Consider the following 24,471-nt stretch of genomic DNA (forward strand, 5'->3'; position numbering starts at 1 on the left):
GAGGCTCCATAGTCGCAGCCATTTTTAACCAATAACTACTCAGGAATAATGGGGCAAGATATATACTTTATATTTATCTACTTCAACTGTCGGACATTTTACAAAATGCTCACCTTCAATTTCATGTGACATCCACAGCAAAAGATGGGAGATATCTAGAAAAACAAAACATTCCCAAATGGTTTTCAACTAGTGCAAATATCTTACATGAATTTTTAATATGTTGTTATGATCCTACACTGCAATTCCTAATTAGAACTGCAAAATGACTCCCGCAAAACAGTCTTTATGGTAGTCACTTGACCCACAAGAGCAATTTGATGCTAATTTGCTATTTGCTAGTTATGAGCTGCTATCTCTCTAATTTCTCCCAAATCATCTCCACTGTCTCCAGTAAAAGACATTAGCAACACGTCTGGAGCGTATCCAGCAGCACTCAGAGCACAGCTTTCACTTCTCATGTCTCACTCATCCATAAATGCTTTGTTGAAATATATACTTTGAAATGCTTTATCACCCTTTTTTTTTATCAGTCCACATTTTGTCCATTACTGGAAAATAAGAGTCCATTTGTGTCCAGATTTACCCTGGGTGTCCATGATTGTAGTCCATTGGTCTCGACAAGCAGCATACTGCTGTGTGTGGCTCCATGTGTACATTGTTTGTGATGAGTACATTTTATCCCATTGTTATGTGATGGATGGTCTGACAGTTGTCCTTTCCTTGATATGTTCCCCATCGTACAGTAAATGTGTGTGAGTCATCCATCCTTTCCACATGGAGAGTTTCAGGTTTCCTCGTGGCTCTGCGGCTCTCTTGCTATCGTGTGACCTAAAAAAAAAAACAATACCGCAGATAAGACAGGAGGATCAATGTCAGTGAGACATGTAATTACACAGAGTGACTTCGCCCTTCCTGAATGAATGTTTCCTTTAGGAAGAGTCAATCAGAGGTCAGGAGAATATTCAACATAAAACTATTTTCCTCTCCATTTTTTGTCTCTGTGTCATTTTCATTCGATTTGAATTGTTTGTTTGCAGTCTGGCCGGCTGACTGATTGCCAGGAGTAACAGTGTCGCAACAGAAGCTGGATTTCACATGTCTCCGAGCTGTAATGGTCTGTTTACACTTAGTCTGGAAGGCGTATAATTGAAGATGTACAGAGCTTGTTTACCGTCAACAAACCTCATCCAGTGTGAATTCATAATAAAGACACATGCTAATATGTTGAGAAAATACAGTCTTAGTCCTGAGAATATTGTAAATGTTTTTCCATTGAGCCACACATATGAAGCTTTCTCTTTCTTTAACAGCGCTCTGGTTTCTCAGTCAGGCAATCTATGCATGGTTCCATAGCACACCACCTACGCTGTGTGGGAGTGAAAGAGATGAACGGACACAGATCATCGGTGAATAGGATGCTGAGATGGTAAAAGGAGGTCATGGGTACAAAAGAGAGACGCAGGATAAAGGAGACGGACACAGAGGGAGCAGGGCCATGCAGTTGCCAGGGAATCGATGGCTCATTGCAAACATCTTCAGTGACATCTGCCATCAAGTCTCCAAGTAACTGCTCCCCGGTCCCAAAGCACCTTGCAAATGCACAATTATTGTCCACCGACGTAGTCCGCCATCGGCTCCTTTTTTTTCTCGTAGCTGATCGGCTAGTCAGAGAGAGTGGGTGAGACAAAACAGAAAGAAAGGGTATAAGAAGAAGAAAGAAAAAAAAGATGGAGGAGGAGAAGAAGAAGAAGACATGATGCAACAGAATGGGGATAATTGCACCTACGGGTCCCAGAGTTGGTGTTAGACCCAGGGTCATTAATTGCAGTGCCTGTGACGGAGCCTCTGTTCCTCAGTCTACCCCACTCGCCAATTTAATTATGACTCTTAATTGTTAGGCCCCCGTGGAAGACCCCCGCCATAATGCATTCTAATGAATGCAACAGATGTTGTGCTGTTATACCATCTCTCGAGTAATTACTCTTATGGCGTTTGCGATGCTTCCTCCTCAATTGTTTCTTTTTTTTATACTTCACCTGTACATAAACTGCACCTGTTCTATCCCACAACAGAGCACTCTGGCACGTGCACGCACACACACACACACACACACACACACACACACACACACACACACACACACACACACACACACACACGGGTCGTCAGTCCCGCAAATTAACTTTCACACATCAACAGCTGACAACGGGCCATGAAGGACTCTCATTTAAATCAATTTATCTCGTCTGAATAGCGTCAGTTTACATGGCATCACACAGTGGCCGTCTGTGGTGCAGAGGGTACGGGGGTCCTGTGTTTCCTCCATTCGCTTTTTGTCACCCCCGCCCGAGGAGATACAGTACAGCAGATTAACTAAAACGTCTCTATGGGGAGAGCTTGCTCTGATTAGCTGTGTATCAGTTTCATTGTAATTTGTTGTTTACGTTTGAAATTAGTGTTAGAAGTGGATGAATAATTTGTGGACATGTTGAAGATGGAAACAACCTTCCTTTATGAGATTATCTTTCAATGACTTTGTATGCACCTCTGAGTTTTCCCTTTTCAAATGCTGTCATTTTTAATAGGCGATGCGAGGCATCCAGTTGAAAGTTTGTTTACCGTCCTTATTGACGCACCATGTTTCAAAGGAAAGAAAAAATCAATTAAATTGAAGATGAAGGTCAGTTTGAGCTACATCAAATATTAGTGACGTTAAAGGGAATGTTTTATAAGACTCATATTAACATTAAGTCAACTTTAACACCTGAACACAACATATTGCAGGTAGGATGGAGGGGAAACGTATCAAGCGACCACAACAACTTTAAACAGGTAGTAAGCAGAAGTACCAATGGTGACAGTTCAAATGATAAGCTGTAAGGCAAGTCAAGTTTATTTATATAGGTAGTTCATAAGTGTTCATGGTTAGAATATGTAATGTAATGTGGTTGTAGTAGTGAGCTAAAAGTACTGATTTAAAATGTCAAACAATTGGATTCAAGTCATACAGAAAGACTTTAAATAGTTTAAGATATTAGTTAAAGAAATCGAAAGATAAGTAGCTAAAGGTAGGCTAATATAATTGACACACGGTGAACCAATTTAGCAAAGAGTATTGGTCAAATGTTTGAAATAGTTAGCCTAAAGTGGGTTACAGTAGTTGATTATTGGTTGATAACGGTAGCTAAGAGTAGGCTCAAGTTAGTTGAAAAACAGTTGAAAGAAACTAGCTAAGATTATTGAAAAGAATTGCTGAAATAGCTAGCTAAGATTTGGCAACATTAACATCAACATTAACTGATAAACTGTTCAAATATTTGTCTAAAAGTAACTGTGAATATACATTTGAACAGTTTGCTTGAAGTTATGAAATGGTTTCCTTATAGTTTTAGTAGTAATAGTAGTATTTCATGACCAAACAAACCTAAATATTCACCATTAAATTGTAAGGAATTACTTAACAATATCCATTGATATATGATGAATGATCATCTATGAAGGGGAATATGAATACATCTGACAGTGCTTTGGGGTACCTTTAGACCAACTTGGTTAATAGCCACTGACTTAAACAAATGGAGGTAAAGAGAGACACAAGCAAGAAGGCCCGAACTTACAAATGCATAAAAAATACAAACAAACACAGGTGTTTCTCTCACCTTGGTGGTTTTGACTTTGTTGCCGGTGCTGCAGGACCAGCCGGTCAGGTCAGGCAGGACTTTACACTCCTCTCCGTCCATACAGGGATGCATCTGGCACCACCACTTCTGGGCCACAATGGAGGCTAGAGCCGGAAGAGAAAGAGAGCCAGTGATGATGAACAGCTCTGAATTAATGGCAAAAGATTCAAGATTCAAAGGTTTTATTGTCATATGCACAAGGCTATAGTGTAGAAATGGCAATTCAAATCTTATGACCTGAGCTCCTCCAACAATCCAACACATATAATAAAATACAAAAATACAATAAGTCAATAATAGGGTGGCATTTGCAACAAAAACACACCAACCATTACCTCCTAAATAACTCAAACATACTGTACTGTAATAGACCTAATACCCACATTGTTATAGCTCAAAATAACGGCGCCCACAGCGTAGTTTCACGATGGAAATGCCATGAGCGCTGTCCATGGAGCTGATCCTGCAGCTGGGACTTCAGTGGGATCAGCTCCATGGACAGCACCTGTGACACATACTGTCGTCATGTTTGAACCACCAGTCTCTCTGAGCAGTTGTGTGTTTTTCATCTATAATATGATTACTGTGAAAAGCTTAAATGTGTAGCTGTTACCTTTTTTTCATTTTAATCAGATTAATGTAATCCCTCAACATGGGATCTTAAAACCTGTGAAAGGGGTAAGTCTGGCAGCCGCAGGGGAAAGAATGAAAAAACATATGACTGAGGAAATATGAGATAAGATGTTTCTGTCGTACCTAGGAAGCAATGACTAATACAAGTCCTTCGACTATACTGGATACAGCCGGAAAGATGTGCTGTACTTGTGCTGATATTGAAGATTGAGAGGTTCATTTGGGCGTTTTTGCAGATGTATGAGGGACTTTTTATCATTTAAATGAAATGACAGCTTTTATTGCCTAACTTCCGTTTTGTTTCTCGTATAATCAGCTAAACACAAAGCACATTTAGCCAATTAGCCAATGAGTATTATTCCAATTGCATAATACAGAGAGTAAGAACGGGATTAGGATGAAGCAATGCTATCAAATAAAACAGTCTTCTCTGGAGTATTTGAGACAAGAGTTGCTCATTTCTATTTACTGTTTAACTTTTGCAGGCTTTAAACTCCTTTCTGAAACTTAGCTCTCATACACTCTGTTCAATTCAAGATAAGAAAAGGCTCCTCTGTTCTTCTGATGATTTGCTGTATATCTATGAGCAAAAAGTTGAATTGAACACGGTTTCAGAACTTGGCCTGATATAGTTAATCCCGTGTTGAATCCCAAAGTTTTCTCGTGTTTAAGCAGCTGACACTCAAATCTTCCGGATCATCTGACCCAGTGTCTAGACAGGAGACAGCCTGACAGCTGAGAATAACTCAATTGCCTCTCTCCTAACTCAGCACCCAGCCATGCGCTCGTCTCAAGTGTGGACGCAGGGACGGATAAAAGGAGTGCACCCCATATGTCCATTTACTTCATTAAACTAGTGGATTGATGTTGTTTAGAAAGTTATTTTGATCTCTAGTGACTATTGTTTCCAACTATGGAAGGAGATGAGATGGTTTTGGCAGGAAAATGTGCTTTCATCTGCATAATGAAAAAGAACATGGGCAGATCCTCTCAAGCATCACGTCGGAAGAAAACACTGTGAGGCAAGAGGGAGAAGGAAGGAGACAAAGCAAAATAATATGTGTTCACCGAAAATATATCTCCGTAGTGTTGATATGAGCAGCGAGGGGAAGTGAGAGAGGCAGAGAATGAAGGGTGGGGAGGATATCGGCGCAGTTTGACGATGACTATCAGCGAGTCCAACAGGGAAAGGAACAGATTAAACAAATAGAACAGAGAGAAGGTGAGTAACAATTGGAAGCAGAGCGGAAAATAAGCAGCAACAACGGAGAAAAGGAAGACAAGCAGGGGAGAAAATGGAAGCCAAATTACCAAGTCAACACAAAAAAAAAATGCTCAGCTATCATGGGGCGTAGTGTAGAACACGCTGTTATGATGCATGAGCTCAGTGGCAGTAAGCGGTTCTAAAAACCAATGGCTGTGTAATGCTCGTTAATGTGGCCATTATGGTGTCGACGACGGTGCTTTGCACGGCAAGAGTGTTATTTAGAGCTAATGGCCATGGCCTCTAAGTGCTATTATGGAGTTAGCGTTCCCTGCAGCTTATCTCATGCTGCACTGGGAGGGGGGGCGGGGCGAAGCGACACAGAAGCACCTGTCTGTCATGTCAGGAAATGCACAGGAGCCAGTACGAGGCTTGTGGTGTCATGGATAGTTCAGATGTTAGACAGCACTCACAGACGGGTCTCAACAGGTCAATGATAAACAGATTACAGAGGTACTTAGTGTGTGCAGTATTTCATTCTGAGATCTTCACGTCTTTTCTCTGACGCCCTACAGAGTATCTGTGTAGACTGATACTTGCCTACAAGTTAAAGACCTGCATTCAAAACCTCACCTAACCTCACCTAAAGGAACTCATTTTGAGTTCACACTTGCATTTTGGGTTTCTATTAACACAGATGTTCTCATAATGTCTGTCTAAATATACCTGCTTTTAACCTTGTTCTGAAACGCCCAGTTTTAAAGAGTCTGCTCATTTTGGTCACTTGTTCCATGCCTTCTGCATCTTCGCTTGCAGTGTCGCTTCTTAGTCATTGCCATTGGGGAATGCCAGTAAGGACTATTACTTTCTACCTATAAATGTTTAGTTGTGATAACCTTAGGAAGGAGGTGTTGACAGCTTTTACAAAGGCAACGTTTCTGAACAAAAGCAGTGCGTATTTCTTTAGACACTTGTACAGTATTTATATGGCCATAGAACTGCTTATAATACAAAAGACATAGAAATCTCACTTATAACTATATGGTACCTTTAACAAAAAGTATATAAATGCTCATTTTGCAGTAAACTATTGTTTAACTGTTAAACATGATGTTTTTGCATTTCATTTACTGCTGCCTTAATGTGTATAATGCCTTTTACAACTGTAGATGTCTATGGATGTGCTTATTCAAACTCCTTCATATGCGGTTGAGTGGTTTACTCGTCTACATTAATGCATAATAATTTACAAAATCATCATCATTTGTAGCTTTATCACTTTCCTGTGAGAACCAATGTGAGAACCATGCTGTGAGAAAAACACATCTCTAAATATTAAACTCTCCATGAGCTCCCACTGTGGATAGATACCCTAAATTCCACTTTAAAAGAATAGTTCAACATTTTGGAGAAAATACGCTTCTTTGCTTCCTTGCTTCCTTGCTTCCTTGCTTCCTTGCCAAGAGTTACGTTAGAAAACTGATTCCATTCTCTACTTTTTCGTCCTCTTACCAGCAGTTCATTTATCAACACGTCATATTTAGTTTGTTAATTCATACAAAACCAAGGTGTTCAAATTAGCCTTTTTTGGGTTCACTTGACACACATCCTCGGTTAAACCACAACCTCCTGTTTCGACACTTTTATTTGTACGAGTCAACGAACTAGATGTAGCGTGTAATAAAGGGAGCTTAAGGGACGTTACCTTTGGACAGAACGAGCTGTGTCTCACTGTGTCTGGTATTTATGCTAACCTATGCTATAAGCTATAAACCAACTCATATTTCCCAAAAATATAGAATATTTAATTCATCAATTGACTGCTCCATCTCACCAACACTTTGTCATGATTCATATACTCAAGTTGTTTAATATTCACAGTCACATTGCAGAGTCTTGAAGAGCAGACAACCCTTGAAAGGCAATATTGGCTCAGTTGCTTTTAAAATGATTGATCTAAGTAGACATTGACGGATCAACACTCTCCCTATGAAATGTCCACTTAAACACTCAACAAGCTAAAAAAGCCGTTGCCAGGTTCTTGAAATAGACAGATATTCTCCAAGAAAAAGAAGTGTATAAGTACCTCTCAGCCTACCTACTCGAATTGCATCAGTCTCATTAAGATTCTACATTTATATTCACCAAAGGTACAAATGCTAATTAAAAAAAGGTTTACCGCTGAGGCGTACATTTCATCACAGTTATCAGCTCATTACAATAGAATCTGCGCTCGAAATGACTCACTTTTAAGTTCTCTCGCAAAGTTTCAGAGCGGGATCAGCTCAGGGCGAACGTCTAGACAGTGCTTTGCTAAAGTGCAGGTGATGAGAGAACACAAGGGGGACTGGGGCTGATTCCCCAGGTCGTGTGTCTGATCTCTGGGGTTCTCTAAATAGGTTCTGCAGAGGTTTCACGCCACAGGGCCGCCTGCAGCTTCTCTCCTCCTACTGAGAGCGTCAATCCAACACACCCGTGATAAATGTCATTCATTGTGATGCCTGTTGCGGTCACAGCTTTTATTTTAGTCCGTGTGTGTGTGTGTGTGTGTGTGTGTGTGTGTGTGTGCGTGTGTGTGTGTGTGTGTGTGTGTGTGTGTGTGTGTGTGTGTGTGTGTGTGTGTGTGTGTGTGTGTGTGTGTGTGTGTGTGTGTGTGTGTGTGTGTGTGTGTGTGTGTGTGTATGTGAGGATGTCAGTCGGATGAGCCTTCACCCGAGCTCAGCCTCTGAATTGTCATTGTAATGTTTGTGACATCAAGTGGACAAAGTTGAAATTGCAGGTCCACTCATCCTCATGTCGACTTTAAATGAACACATGATTTATGCAACAAGGATCCTGTGACGTATTAGTCACAGGAAAAGTATTAGCCAAGTTAGTATTTTTCTTTTCTGTATGCAATGCTTTGTTTTTAGCACTTTAAGTGATCTGATCCACTAATTTAGGTGTTTAACATGTGCTTATTCTTCCCCCATGCAAACACATTGAAGTTAATATTAAACATTTCTTTAGGAGGGTTCATGCTAAAATAACATTAGTATTCTCCTGGGAAAACAAAGAGCCTACTTTAATCAATCTGGTCTATCTCACGCTTTGTCAATGATAATATTTAATCGAGAGATATCCTTTTCAAAAACAGATAAAAGCATTTTTTTATATGTATTTAAATTATTTATTGTATAATTAAAAATCTCTTGTTTGCAAAATGGTTTAAAAAAAACAACAATATTTAGGATATTGATATATTTTATTAAAACAACCTAACACTTGTTTGATTGACCTTCCCTGGATTGCACACACAAAATCATTGTTCATGAAAGAAAGATAATGGTTTCAGTAAAAATACCCTTTTTTTAAAACACACTAAGGCAGGAAACGTGACGTCAGATCAACCGACTCGCTGTTCCATCCAACAAAGACACGGAAAGCGTATATCTCATCGGATGTAATTGAACGTACCACCTACTACGCTTCAGTTCAAAGGGAAACCCTTCACCTCTCACCCTTTCATGTTAACCCACATGATAAAGAATATTAAATGAGCCTTTGATATATATAACAAAAAAAGCAAATTCACTGACTGCATATCACATTGTATCATTCAGATGTAGCCTGTTTGATGTAAGGAGGGCGCACTAATACAATATGTGCACTCAGGCGTGCGTCTGTTAGAGTGCCCATTAATACTTCACGAAGGCTCCACCTGCACTCACTCTATGGAGCAGCTTAAAGCGTGATAAGGAGTTTACTTTTGCTTTGCATTGGAGTGTGTGTGTGTGTGTGTGTGTGTGTGTGTGTGTGTGTGTGTGTGTGTGTGTGTGTGTGTGTGTGTGTGTGTGTGTGTGTGTGTGTGTGTGTGTGTGTGTGTGTGTGTGTGTGTGTGTGTGTGTGTGTGTGTGTGCATCAGCATTTGTGTGCGTGCCTGTTTTGCTAAAATGCCTTTGTGTGTTTTTTTGGTGTGTGTGTGTGTGTGTGTGTGTGTGTGTACATGAATGCAGTCCCCGAAGTGTCAGGCAAAGGAGCACAATCACAAGAAGTCCCATGCCCTTGCTCCCAGGTCATTATTATTTAAAGGGAATATGATGAACGTAAACACACACACACACACACACACACACACACACACACACACACACACACACACACACACACACACACACACACACACACACACACACACACACACACACACACACACACACACACACACACACACACACACACACACACACACACACACACACACAAACAAGAAGTTGGGGGAGGACCCAGAGGTATGGATACCCTCAGGCATTGTAACTGTTCCGCTCAGTGATCCTGGAGTGCAGAAGCAGTTGGAGAGAGGCATCCATCTCTTTCTACAATGATTTACTAACACACTGTATCTCTGTTGCCAGGCCTCACGCTGCCATGCCAGCACAGCCAGGTATGCATGACGAGAAAACACAAGTGGAAAGCAGAGTGAACAAAATTGGGCGGAAAAAAAGTTAGACAAGGAACAGTTTCAGAGACAAAAGCTGACACTATAAAGCAGATATGACGGTAAACAACAGCAGGTTGATGTGTGGCAAAACTAGATTTCTTCGCCCAGGATAAAACTAGTTTGTCTGACGCAGAGTTCAGAAAATAACACCAAATAAATCCACTGTTATTATAAGGTCGCTGTGCTCTAAAACACACACTTTAATGTCAGTGGAAACATTTAAAATCCTTTTATAATGATAATCAGAAAGAGCTAGCATGTTACTTTCAGTGAACAATCTTTCTGTACTCTTAGTTCTAAGGTATTGATAGTGAAATTGTGTTTCTCCATTGCATTTAACTGTGTTTACTCCGATTTTAAAGGAAAAAACTTGCGCATTTTGAGCCACGCCATATTCGTTTTATGGTTGCATTCACTACTTTGCAGACAAATGCATACGGGTTTATTGAATGTGACACTTTGATAAAGGTTAAACGACCAGGCAATTCATGAAGCGCTTCCAGTTAGCTCTGCGCGTATTAGCTACAAATGCTCCTACAGTACATGGTTAATTATATGACTCTGTAAAGGTGTCATACAACATAAAGGACTACTTTAACAATTTAATACAGATTTCCTCTAAGTATTTTATAAATTCCGAGTACTGATAATTACTAGTCAAAGTTTTCTTTCAACCAGTGAACACTTTCTTTTTCTTTATAGACTTTGCACCGATTCTTTATACCCATAGAAGTGAAAACAATTCAACAGATTTTGAACCTGCCGTGTGAACTTAACTAAATGTGACAGAAAGACCAAGAACATTTTATTTATCCTGAATGCTATTGAACAAACATTTTGTTTGCACTCAGACAAAATAGATTTTTCTCCGAAATGTGTCTCCAAATTGAAATCGATGAGACGCAGACACACAAGTGGACGCAGTGTATTGCCTCTGTAGAGAAGGGGCTTTTAAAGTGAAGATAGCAGGGTATTGCTCTTTGACATATTTCAGAATACATCAAAATCATACAAAAGGTCTGTCCTAAAGCATTTATTATTTATTGAATCTAGAAGTGTGGTAGAAACGGTAAAACACTGCATTTCTGAAGCATCTCTTAAACCAAATCACACATTTAGGTGATTCTATGTGATCTGCTTTTAAATAACTGATGTGCTTTGTGGGGAGGCCCGCCTCACGCTTTGAAATCCTCTGCTGTAAAGTATTCTTAAAAACGGATAAACCTCTTGACCTCTATCTAAGAGCTATTATTCATTCTCCCTCTCAAAACTCTTCACACTCTAGTGTTTCCAAATCCTCTTACTACGGACACCACTGACTCTTCATTCACGCACAGCATCACTGATCTAATCGTAAAAAGATGGGTGACATGATTAAAACTCAGGTGAACGAATATAAGAGGAATGGAGTTTGCTTGTAAAAGTTAGTTCTCACAGTAATGGTGCTGCAGCAGCCAGTAATGGGACCTGCTGCCATTTACTCCTCTTTCAGCCAGCATTAATAATGTATCTCCATTTACACTGTGGCTTTCCCACAAAGCCCGGCAGCTGAGACGGTGTGTCTCCTTCCATCAAGCGCTGCAGCCTAAAAGGTGAGAGCTGCATGTATATATGTACATGCATGCATAACAGTGTTGGATGAGGTGAGATCCTTTGTATCTGTGAACTCAGAGGTCAAGCATGACTCATGAGTTAAGTGCTGCTAAGAACTGGATTTAGAAGTGAGAGGTGGTGAGACTCGGAGGTGAGATCTGAATAGGAAATTAGAAAACCTCATACTACGTGTGGTGGAGAAAATGAGCTGGTTGTGGGCGGGTGTGATGTTGAAAGGGAGAAAAAGTGATTAAAGCCATTAAAACGATTTTATCATTGAATGAATTTCAGTAAAGCAGTAAAAAGCAGTCTATTAGCTTCTCGTCAGTGCTATTCCTTCCTCTAAGCAAAGTACACCACGTCTTTAAGGAGAAGTGAACAAACAAAAGCAGAGCATCGGGGCAATGCCTATTGTGAGAGGTTAGCAAGGCTTCACATGATTCCTTATTTATCCCAGCTTTCATTACAAAGCCAATCATCTTTGCTATGGTTGCCTGATTTTATCATTATCAAGCAATTGTTCCCATCTAGGAACTCATCAAAGAGGTTAAACAACAAATCTACTTTTTATTGAGGGAAAATAGTGCTGAAATGATGTGGAAGGTTTGTTTGTGACGGAGTCATTTGAATGGGAAAAGCACCGTCTACTGGCCGCACGCAGGAATAGCAACACACAGGGATAGAAAGTGCTGTACGGACAGATGTGATACTAAATATGAGAAGTGTTTGGACTCTTGAAGTACATGCCTGCAGCACAGGAAGTCAGGCGTGCTTCATACTGATAGAAACATATGAGATTGCTTGTTTCAACTGAAGGGAATGAAATGAGTCACTACTAAAACTAAGTGTGCAGTCTAGGGTGCAAATGAAATAAAAATGGTTGAGTACCCAATTTACTTGGTTCTAGTGGGAAAAAAACCCACAAAAAACATATTCAATGTTTCTATTATTCAGTTTGATACCTCTCGACTTTTGCCCTACTGTACATTTATGAGGAATTATCGCAACATCACACTTACGCTAAATATCCAAAACATCTAAAAATGCTTCTTTGTCAGTTAAATGAACCATTAAAGCTAGCGCAGAAAGGTAAGGTGTGGTTTTGTCTTCCATATTTTGCGTTTGATAATTACCATAACACTCATTTGCAGCATTAGCATGATAATGTGCTGTTACTCTACGCTGTTGGCAATAAACAAACGAAAAACTGCAAATCTGAGTTCAAAAAAGTTTGAGAAAGCACACAACTCCACCTTTTGTCCAGACATCGTATCAAAGCCTCTTTTTGTGTGGTTCTATCAGACATTCAGCTCTGTGTGAGTGTCGATTCTGTGTCGGATCCCCAGCTGACCTGAACAGTTTGAAGAACCTGTTTGCTTCAGAGATCCACAGGCTCTGCTCGTATGAGACAACTTTGGTAGGGGGCTATTATAGTGTGAGTGGACCGTGTGTGTGTGTGTGTGTGTGTGTGCGCGTGTGTGTGTGTGTGTGTGTGTGTGTGTGTGTGTGTGTGTGTGTGTGTGTGTGTGTGTGTGTGTGGTGTGTGTGTGTGTGTGTGTGTGTGTGTGTGTGTGTGTGTGTGTGTGTGTGTGTGTGTGTGTGTGTGTGTGTGTGTGTGTGGTGTCTGCAGAGCGTCTGTAGATGATAGGGGTTAGTGACACAGCTTGCTTCTCTCTGGGCAGGAGCTCGCAGAGCAGACAAACGGACGGAACAAAGGTCTCTGAAAACAACCCGCAGCTTTCACCGGTCTATCATCGCTACACTCACACACAGCATGAGCAGATACAAACACACGTATAACAATATATATTTACTGTGTATTTGTGTTTTTCTGTACCAAATATATATTATGTGTGTTTAGTCATTATGTATTGAACGACATAATGATTTGATGTTATGATGAGCATTCGTTTTTTCTCCAGAACCAATGGAGGAATGGGTATTTACTCAACTGTTGTACCTAAGTACTACTTAGAGGTACATGTATTTGCTAATTTATACTTCTAATCCTTTACAGAAGGAAATGTTGTACTTTTTATTCCACAACATTCAATTGACAGCATGAGGTGTTGTTATTATTAGATATTTCATGTAAAATGTCATATTAACCAATGTATTATGATGTCATTTTATAGGCCTAGTTAACCAACTGTATATAAAATATGTATAGATGTAAACATATATTTGTGGTTCCTTGCACAAAAAGAAGAAACAAATCAAACACTGTAACAAAAAGTATCCTCTAGCATTAAGTATAACAAAAAAAAGATATCCATGATTGTGTTTTTCCATTAAAGAAACTTGCATTTGTTAAAAAATATGAATACTAAAGAATATTTAGTAGTGTGGTTTTGAACAGGACATAAGCTGGAAACATATTTAATTAAATGAAAGTTGAAATTAATATAAATCAAGGTAAGCTTTTTAGGGGAAGCACAGTTATAGAAAACTTAATAAATACTTAATATTCCCATAAAGAGGGCTTATTTAACGTTGCTGCCTCAAAGTAAATTTAACAAAATAAAGTGTGCACTGCAGCTAGAGGTAGCTGGTGTAATATAACTGTATATTTTAATGGTAATACCTTTCTACTTTTCCTTGACTTTTTTACACTGTAGAATCACTACTTTTTACTTTAGTCATAGCCCCAAATGTCCAGCATTGCTTATTATGTTATGTTCTTTGATCTTCATTGTTGTTTATTTGGATCGAGATTAGTTTCCACAAAGCAGCCGCTCATCTTCCTGACGCCTATGTCTTCTCATATCTTGACATATAAAAGAGATCAGAAGAAAATGCTTCCTCTATCACCATCTGTCGTATACCCAAGCGACCCGTCTAGATATGAAATGGAATGCTGTCCCAAATAAAATCAGGCCTTTAAAATGCAGTTTACATTTCCCGTCTTAAAGGTGAGGCAGTTTTGGGTGACAGCTGTCGTATATGTGCTTCTCCTTTCATTCAACACAAGGGAATAGGAGGCAAGGAGACACTGTGTCTGGGCTTCCATTACCTGCATTAGTGGCTTCAACCTTTCATGTCACATGATCTCCTTGAGACAAGATGACGAAATATTGGACTAGAGGGGCATATACAGGTTAACTTAATCTCAAAAACATGCTTTTAAACCCCTTTTCAAAACGGTCAATGTGTATTAAAACAGTCTTTTAATTACCTGGGACTTAATAGCAGAGATGGCAAAAGTACACACATCCTTTACTCAAGTAGAAGTACAGATACTCGTGTTTAAGAATACTCTGGTAAAAGTAGAAGTCCTGATGTTTTCATTGGTCCCTCTTCTTTAGAGAAGACCAGGAAATGAAGGATACACGGATTGTGTTCAAATCAATAGGCACGCAATGACTCTAAATAATAATGATCATGCCACCAAACACACATTAAAACTAAAGTAACGTGCCTGTTTGTAAGAAGTAGAAAGTACAGGTATTTGTGTTAAAAATTTAAGAAGAAGAAGTAAAAAGTCGTCAAAAAATAAGTAGTGGAGTAAAGTACTGATACCAGAAAAATGTACTTAAGTACAGTAACAACGTATTTGTACTCCACTACTTCCCACCTCTGCTTAATAGTAGGATTACCATAAAGCAAAAAAGAATAGCATAAAACAGCATCCATGGCGGACACGTGTTCTTGGTCTCAAAGTAAAAACTGTGCTAAACAACATGTTATTGTTCCTTCCTTTTGATATGTGTTCATCTTCCCACTGCCTCGCCTCTTTTGGGTTTCTGTACTGTGAGGCTTTGCTAAGAAGGATAGAAAGGTCAAATGTCATTTCTCCATCAGCACATGTTTTCAACCGTCTATAAAAGGTTTAGCTTTGTTTGTGCCAGAACAAGAGCAGTGTCCTCCTGTTTGGTGCCACCAGAAAATCCATTTCCACACAGGAATGTAACCTGGCAGCAATTTAAAATAAAGTGCAACCTATTAATCTTTCCTGCAACCGACTCATTTATTGATGTCGCCCTGAATCGGGTAATGATTTGTTTCAGGCGAGATGATTCTTGTAGCAAATTTAATGATGCAAGATAATTAAAAACATTTCTAGCCTCTCTGACCCGGTCGGACTCAGCCGTGCGTCGATCGTTACTAAAACATGTTGTGGAGCGGAGCGATGAAGTCCAACACATAGAAAGCATTTTCTGGAATTCCAGTCAGGTTCAGATAATTAGAAAAGCTCAAGGATTGTGGGAAAATGTGTGTAATATAACACTAAACATTCCTTGATATGAAACAATATTTATAGAACATTTTTTAACCTGAGCATATTACTTTTGTAAAGTGAGTCCCAACTAGGGATACTTGTACCCCATGGGGAATGTGGAAAAAGAGAAATACAAATGAACAACGGCTACGATGTATAGTGTGTGAAATGTAGTTAGCAAGCTAGCAGAGCAATCTAAATAGTTAGCTTAAAGGTAGGGTAGGTAAGTTTGAGAAACCGGCTCGAGATACACTTTTTGTTATATTCCATGGAATGCTCTTAACATCCCGATAGCAATGAATATCTTAAGTGCTTTGACAAAAAATCCATTAAAAAATGTCATCTGTGGAAGCCGTAGTACTGTAAAAAGCACGACCAATCATTTTAGCCGGCCCGGCTAAAATAACTGGATGGCCTACCTGCCTGTCAGCCTTCCATCTGTGCACAAACTTATCTCGTGCCCTCATTGGTCATGTGCGCGTTCGTGTGTGTTGGAGAAGGGGCTCTGTAAGGAAGTGGCAGATTTTTTCCGGTTGTGTATTTTCAAATTCTAGCGCACTCGAGCTGGTTTCTCCAAAATCACCTACCCCACCTTTAAAGGTTGAGTCATAAGAACACATTATGCCTTTGAATATTGTCCTGACTGAGAGGCCAGATATCTTTAACCCTTGTGCTCACTAAGGACGTTTTTGACTTTAACATTTTGAACATCCATTACAGCATAATGATGTTATGATATTTGGCTTTCCCTCTTGAGCACTTTCTTTAAAACTGTGCTTTTTAATATTTCCTACCACAATGACCCATTTGCTCATTTTTGCCCTACGGGACAAATACATGTTATTTTCCTTGTTCCTTCAACAAAAAGCAGAAATAAAATAAACAAGTTACATCTATTTTGTATTGCCTGGAATGTCATGACCATATTCTACTGATTTGTGATTATTGCATTTTATACAGATCTTTTCTTATGGGTTTTGAGGGTTGTACCCCATAGATCCAGTCTCTTCATTTTGCCTTCAAAGTGCACCACATTGAAGCATGTGAGCATGCCCTCTGACCCCCATAGAGGATGTGAGGTCCACCCCCCAATTGAAACATGTCCACATGCATAGGAATACTAAAGACATCTGTACACTTATGTATATAACCTATGTATATAGTTCGGTTTTTACATTGATTTGTCTATTGTAGAGAGTTTTCATTTGGGGGGGGTTATGAAGATACACATTTACACACAACACACACAGAAACAGGGCTTTGGAGCTTTTACCTTCCACACAGGAGGGTCTGGCTCTGGTGGTGCCGGCGACCTGTCCGGGGAAACAGGAACACTTGACGGTTTGAGAGCGCTCCTCAATCTTATTCTTATTACAGCAGCGATGGAGGGCCACCACCTCACACGTCCCCTGCTTCACCTGGTATGAGACTGAGAGAGAAAGAGAAAAAAAGAGAGGTGAGGGGGGGTTATTTGCTGGAAATTCATAGGCTTTTATAGTGGCTTATTGGTGTTTGTTGCTGTGAAAAATCTAATTTGAATTCATCTAAATGTGCGCCGCAAATAACAATCAAACGTACACCGCAGCGGCTTCTCTGAGGATTAGGCAAATCCGCTGAATTATTTACTTTCGTATAAACTCTTCAATTTATTCCAGTCTCACACTCTTTGATTCATAAGTAAACACTTTTTAGTAATACTTAGCTTTTATTCTCAGAGCAGTGCCCTCATTAACTTAGACACAGAGACATTGTGTGCAGAGTGGGGGGGGCTGTTGAAAAGATAATCACTTATTTTGACTCCTTTCAGACATAACCAACACTTGATCTAAGTAAAGAACAGACATAAACATTTTATGAGTCTTCCCACTGGTAGGATACACTTGAATCTTTATGGGTTCTGGCCATCACTGGGTATATATAGATGTGTACGTACATAAATGCACATGTGCGTCACATTTCACATTGTATCTGTGTGTGTGTGTGTGTGTGTGTGTGTGTGTTCTTCTCTGTTTTTGTCAGTGTAATCCTGAAAGCTATAATTTATATGAGGATAATTGCTTTTCACCTGACACCTCCAACACACAAACAATATCTAATCTCCCGTGATTACCTTCACACTTCCCCGGGGACTTTGGTCTGGTTAATAATAAAACTCTCTTGACAGTAATGGGACAGAAGCCGGGCGCGCTCATATTAAAGTTAACACTTAACAAAAGCTGTGGCAAAATGTGTGTTTATGTGTGTGTGATGTTACTGACACACAACATGCTTTCTCACACACACGTAGCCCTTTATATCTTAACATCACCTATTCTTGTTCAGACTCAACCGCATGATGATAATAGGAAGATGATGTGTGAAAGGCTTATGTGTTTGGAAGTGTGTACAATGTGTATTCTAATATTTTACTAAGAATCCATGTACCTCTTAGAAGGAGGGATTTTGAGGCCACCTGAAGCAGAAAACACACCGACAACAAAAGCAGGGGGAAAATGTTTAGTAAATCTAATCTTTGCTTATGGCTTCTGAACAGATTCCAGCCTCCTTATCTTGCCTCTCAGAGCTTGTTGTGCACTCCTGAGAGTCTCTGGCAGCGTTTCCCCGCGAGCACAGCAAACCCTGCTGGCGACATTACTACCTAGCTATAAGCCTCTTTACAGCGCTGGAAAAACCTTAGTTATACTGTACCATAAACCCATATTTCATTTAAGTACGTGACTTTACCCAGACTCCAAAACTGTTCACGCTCAGCTGAATGAGCTTTGCAGGCAGACACCAACACACACGCATAGTGACAATAACACACACACTGTAGGCTTCCATCCTGCAGGCCATGGCCCCTCTCATCCTTTCTGGTTTAAAGTTTGTTTGTTCTCTTCTCCAGAGAGCCCCATCAATGATCCCAGGCTCTCTGAGGGCGCCCCTCCGCTATCATCCCTCCACTTTCATTTCCCTCACTCCTCTGTCTCTGGCTCTCTTGAGGCCGGAGCAGCTGCCGGATTACCACCTTGCACACACACACACATACACACACACACACACCCACACACACACACACACACACACACACACACACACACACACACACACACACACACACACACACACACACACGGCCAATATCTACTGATACAAATCTAGAATATATTACAATTGAACCGAACTCAATAGGGCGAGAGCTATCAGCACAGCCTTGATGATAACCGTACTAATCCCAATTAAAGCTCCACAATGCAAATAAAACATTCAAACACAATCAAATTACCTTTGTTTTCATCCAACCTGTGCCCTCATTTTGTATTACTCTGTACTGAAAATGAGTTCCCATGTAAGAGCAGAGATGGGTAAGACTGGTCAATCGGCTTCACCCCATCTCACAAAGAGGCAGCTTGTTAGTGGGCAGAATGAGAGAGAGAGAGAGGGGGAGTCATACGGCAACTCGCCTCCTGCTGGCATAATGAGGTCAGACGGTTCACAGGTCCCCTCTTTTTATTGCCTCCATCAGACCTGTTTGTATTTCAGAACTATACAGCTCTGAGGATGTGTGTGAGCAGTGGGATATAAACCCAGCTGCACTTTGTTGTCAAGGGTTGTGTGCTCATTTTAATCTTAATGAACTAGTATAAAGCAGTATGAGGTAAATGCAGGCTGGTGTAATGTATGTGATGTTGAAATGTCGGAGGACCTTTCTTGGGATTTCTTGTGGTTTACAGTTGCCGCTTAAATGATACAAAGAAAGCCCATGGTGCTCTTTAAGAAAATATTATAACAGCTTTTCATTCATAGTCATAAGGAATTCATGTCAGGAGGAAATCATGCAATGCAGATGAAAAGGCTGTAAAGTGTGAGTGAGCATCTTAAAGCCTTAACAATCTATTCATTTCAGACGTGAGCTACTTTCATCTTAAATAAAACATCTGATCTCTGAATGTTATTGAATTTCACCTCTTAAAAGTATATAAATATGTTATGTATTCACTATATTGACTTTAGTTAGCGGTTTTGCCTGCTTCATGAGTGAAGTCAAGCATACTTGACTGTAAAGAATTGCTGTAAATAACATTTCTATGAGTCACACAGGTCTAAAGAATCTTGCTGTTAGCAGTAATAAAAGTTAGACACTAGCTTTTATACCAATGGCCTCCTTGACCTTCATTGTACTGCCTTTTGTGCTTTAATAATGTACGCTAGCATTTTCCCCATACAGAGGAGAGTTGATTTATGATACACCAACAATACTTTGTGAAAAATATGGTCAAATTAGATGGAAATGTCAATAAGTGCAATAATTTACTGTGTGTATAAAAGTTTGTGAGCTTGTAAGTTAGGGCCCCTTCCAACGCAGAAATGTAAATCTTTGAAGGAGCAGCATTGCTATGAGTTTTACCCTTAAGCAAGGTATGTTATCGATCAATAGAGGTTAGAGCAATTCGGAGTTTTACTGCCAAAATGTATTTTATGTAGGAGAAAGAAACTCAAACCCACCCACTATCGTTGACCAGAAACAAGAGGTGAAAAGCTTTTACTTTTCCTGATAGCAAATGCTCCTCTAAGGCCTTCATAATGTAATGTTAATCACTTTTTAATTTATTTATTTGTTTGTTTGACAGGGACAGTGCACATTGATTAACATTTCTGTAAATGCGCCAGAGTTAGCCAACAGGCTATTTTTCATCTGCAGTCCCTGGACAGATGTTGAAAGTCATCCTAAAAAAAAATGTCACTTCAAATGACAGGTAAATAGCCTACAATCAGTAAAACAACATTCAACATAGATGCTTATATTATAAAAGCATATATAAAAACATTAAAAAAAATACATATTCCCAAAGCAGACAGATAGCAACAGGTCAAGGCACATTGTGTACAAACAGAGCGTTGTAAAGTGCAAATTGTGTCAGTGTTGACAGAGCTGATTTTCCACTAACCATGTTTTTAAATTAGATTTGAATAAACTGCAGGTGTTTTGTTCTCTAATCGTTACTGGGATTGAGTTCCACTGTTGTGCAGCTTTCAAAGAAAAATGAAGATTGGCTGAATGAACTCTTCCTTAATGGAACAACGTAATCTCCTCTTGTTGCAGCTCTTGTTGACCTTGTTACAGGTGTGCGTATGGTGATAAAATGTCTGAGCGGAGGTGAGGTAAGGCCGTGTATTATTTTGTACATGAGGCAAGCATTTGCATATCTAATTACATTTAATGCATAATACACATATTTCCATTTGATATCTATGAAGAATACTAGTACAAAGATGTGGCTGGAACATTTGTAATATAACAGGAGCCTAAAGGAAGGCCAGCAGCTGAGAGTGTGTATCACAGCACGCTAACACTGACAATGCTAACATGCTGAAGTTTAGCTGACTGGGTAGATGGCCCCTGGGAACCGACATGCAACAGACCCCCCCATGCCTCCATAGGAGCGAGACGCATAGACTTTATAGTTGTCCAATTCAGTTGTTTTTTTGTGTCTCTTTAGCCATTAGCATCTCTTTAAGGTTTCAATTTTTGGTTGTACAATTTTTTTCTTTTGTCTTTTTGTGTCTCTTTGCATTTGTTTGCGTCTCTTTGTAGTTGTTTATTGTTTCTTTTTGGTCATTCTGAGTCTCTTCCTAGTTTGTAATAGGGGGCGTCGGACACTCTGAGCCCTTGGGTCTGTGCCCGGTTGAACAGCATTATGTACGTAGGGTCCAAAAAGATTGAATCAAAATAGTATAAAACATTGGGAAGTCTGAAACATCAGAAAAGAGCTGCAGCTCGACTGTAATCACTCTAAGTTTTGTGTTCTCTCCCCCTCTTCTGCGTCTCACCCCTCATCTGCTTCAGATTCATGTGTTGAGCAGTCAGCCTGCAGCTATATACGCATAATAACAGTGTATCTAATGTCTCAATGTTGCCTTTAAACCATTCTGTTACGGCCATCTCAATGTAGTAGAGCCCAGCACATGCTGAGATGAAAAGACTTCTCAAGCATGGCTAAATGCTTTTATTCCCGCAGCAGGCAAAAGGGAGGTGGAGTGGTGTGGGAGGTGAGGTAGCGGGGGGGGGGGGTTGCAGGCAACAAACCGAGGTACCCTGAACTGATGGGTTAGCCGGGCGATTGATGTATTCTGACAGACACAGGCGAGCTGGAGCATCATGCAATTTATCAAAAAGCTGTGTCTCTCCCCCGTCAATACATGACAGGCATGTCTGCGGCTGTGAAGGGCCAGATCTCAGAAAATCTGCCAAGGTGGGGGGGGGTGACACACTGACGGAACACACAGGTACGCCTCAAAAGATTACTGTGATAAGATGTGTTTAACAACGTGGAAAACTAGACATCTTCACAAATCCTACACAAATCAACCTATTTTTTTTACACCTAGCAGAAGTGGAATGTAATAAAGTACATTTACTCAAGTATTGTATTTAAGTACTATTTTTGACATACCAGTACTTTACTTGAGTATTTCTATTTCATGCTTCATATAATTCTACTCTTCAACATTTTGGCGGAAATATTGTACTTTTAGTCCACTATTTATTTAAAGGAGCCCTTTAATGCTAATTTTCAGTTCACAGAATTGTGTGCCTCTCCTGTGACATGTCTCCATGCTTTAATGTTTAAAAAGCTCTTTATTTTTCTCATACTGCCTGTGCTGCAGCACCTCTTTTCACCCTCTGTCTGAAACCAGAGCCCAGTCTGCTCTGATTGGTTAGCTGGCCGGCTCTGTTGTGATTAGTCAACCGCTTAGAGATGTCCCGCCCCTTAGCCTATCATGTACAATGTGTTGGAGCGCTAGCCAATACAGGGAGTACTACATAGTGATGTCATCATGTTACGAAACTGAACAAAGGAGTCCAATGTAGGCGTTTCAGGCAGAGGAGGGGGAGAGTGCGTGGGAGAGAAACTCCATCTGCTGTGAACTTTTGCATTGTTGCCTTTGCAGACCTTTTACATTCACCTATAAAACACATACAGGAACGCCACAAAAATCATAATAGGACCCCTTTAAGTACATTTTGCTGATAATACTTGTGTAACATTTTCAAAGCAGGACTTCTACATGTAACAGGGTATTTTAACAACATAGTTTTGCGACTTTTACTAAAGTATATGACCTGAGTACTTCTTACACCATTGACACCTAATCCGTCTTTCCTTCATCTGCCCTTTTAGATCCCTTGTCGCCCTTCCTCCCCTCCCCTCCTCCCTTTCTCCATCTCCTGCTCACCCTGGTACTACACAGCCCATCAATCCTCCTGACATTATCAGTGTTTAACAGGCCTGCAGGCTTTATGCTAATTATCATAACAGGTCGCTTGTACGGCCGAGTACTCCTGCCCAACAAATCTACCCCCAATAAAACCTGTTCACTAAGGAGACATCTTATAATCAGCCTCAGATAAGGAGGCAAGGAGTGCCGTACAGAATGCTGAAATATAAACGGCACACATGTACGCAGTCGTGTCTACAACAAGTTTCCTTCTACTTAAAGTGAACTTGAGAAGCCCAGAGTACAGAAGGTCTCACTAACAATTCATGAACTCATAGAGGAATGTGTCTTTCTGGGAATTTAAGATATCATTTGTGATCAACCGCACCTTGAACCAGGGATAAGGAATTGGTTTTGGAAGCCCAAAAAATAAAAGCTTGACGCATGTTATAACAAGCTGTGGAAAGTTGCAATATTATTTTAGCACACTCCTGAAAGGTAGGGACTAAACTGCCGGTCTCAGATTATCCAATTTCGAGTGTTCAAACGAGAAAAGAATAAGGACATATGAAGAAGATTTCACTGTCAAAATACAAGATAATGTTGCTCAGAGCTGTGGAAGCAAAATCAATTAATTCAGCAGCAAAGAAAGCCTGATGTTTATAAAAGAAACAGCACCTAAGGTTGGAGTGCATAATTGTTTGTGTAGCGCTACCTTGACAGCGAATACAATTTATTGTGTGACCTGCTTACAAAGTGCTCCAAGTAATTGTTGTGAAATACAGAAGAAGATGAAATGAAAAGCATTAAAGATCTTATGTATTTGAAAAGGTTTCATATTTGTATTATATATGTGGCTTGCTTTATTCTTAACACCTTTTCTCTCTTTTGATTTTCAGTATAATGTAACCTTGTGTTGCAGCATCATTTTCACCATTGCTTTTGAACTCTTTCATCTTCCTCCTGTAAGACTTTCAGAATGTTTGAATGAATTAAGGTAAACGTTGAAAATGTATTTAAATGTTAAATGTATCCAGTACTTCATATCTGCAGATCAAATGCAACTACACAAACGGACAGGAACTGGTTTTGCGACATTTATTGTGTTGTATTTAGGTAGTCAAATGAAAATATAGAGACACCATAATGTGATCAGGAACACATTTGGTGTCTTTTTCTATATATATTTTATTCCCATGAGAATACAGCCAGATATTTAAAGGAAAGCAAATGAAGTGACAGCTGTCAGTCATATTATGTCTGTTGTGTTACTTGACATTCCTTCAGTCCATTCCCATTATAGATTGTTTTTTAGGTGACTTCCTGTAAGTGCCTCAGAGAATGGAAAATGAGACTCACATTGAAAAATGATACTTATTTCTAGAGGAGCATTTTTTGACCTCTAGAGCCACCATGTGGCAGCACATGGTACATCACCAGAAATAAAATCAAACAAATG

The 24,471-nt window shown here is 39.8% G+C and overlaps 1 protein-coding gene across 1 annotated transcript in view; it reads right to left on the minus strand.

The window, feature by feature from the left end:
- Window positions 1-529: 529 nt before the first annotated feature.
- The window catches only part of tafa4b (TAFA chemokine like family member 4b), a 26,825-nt gene continuing 2,883 nt past the window's right edge, over window positions 530-24,471 (minus strand). Inside the window, exons 3-5 of the mRNA XM_034121881.1 lie at window positions 17,086-17,241; window positions 3,663-3,787; window positions 530-831 (exon numbers count right to left, since the gene is read on the minus strand). Coding sequence (XP_033977772.1) covers window positions 820-831; window positions 3,663-3,787; window positions 17,086-17,241 — 293 coding nt within the window. The 3' untranslated portion in view covers window positions 530-819. The remainder of the gene's footprint in view (window positions 832-3,662; window positions 3,788-17,085; window positions 17,242-24,471) is intronic.

Source organism: Trematomus bernacchii, unplaced genomic scaffold (assembly GCF_902827165.1).
Source record: "Trematomus bernacchii unplaced genomic scaffold, fTreBer1.1, whole genome shotgun sequence".
Lineage (NCBI taxonomy): Eukaryota > Metazoa > Chordata > Actinopteri > Perciformes > Nototheniidae > Trematomus > Trematomus bernacchii.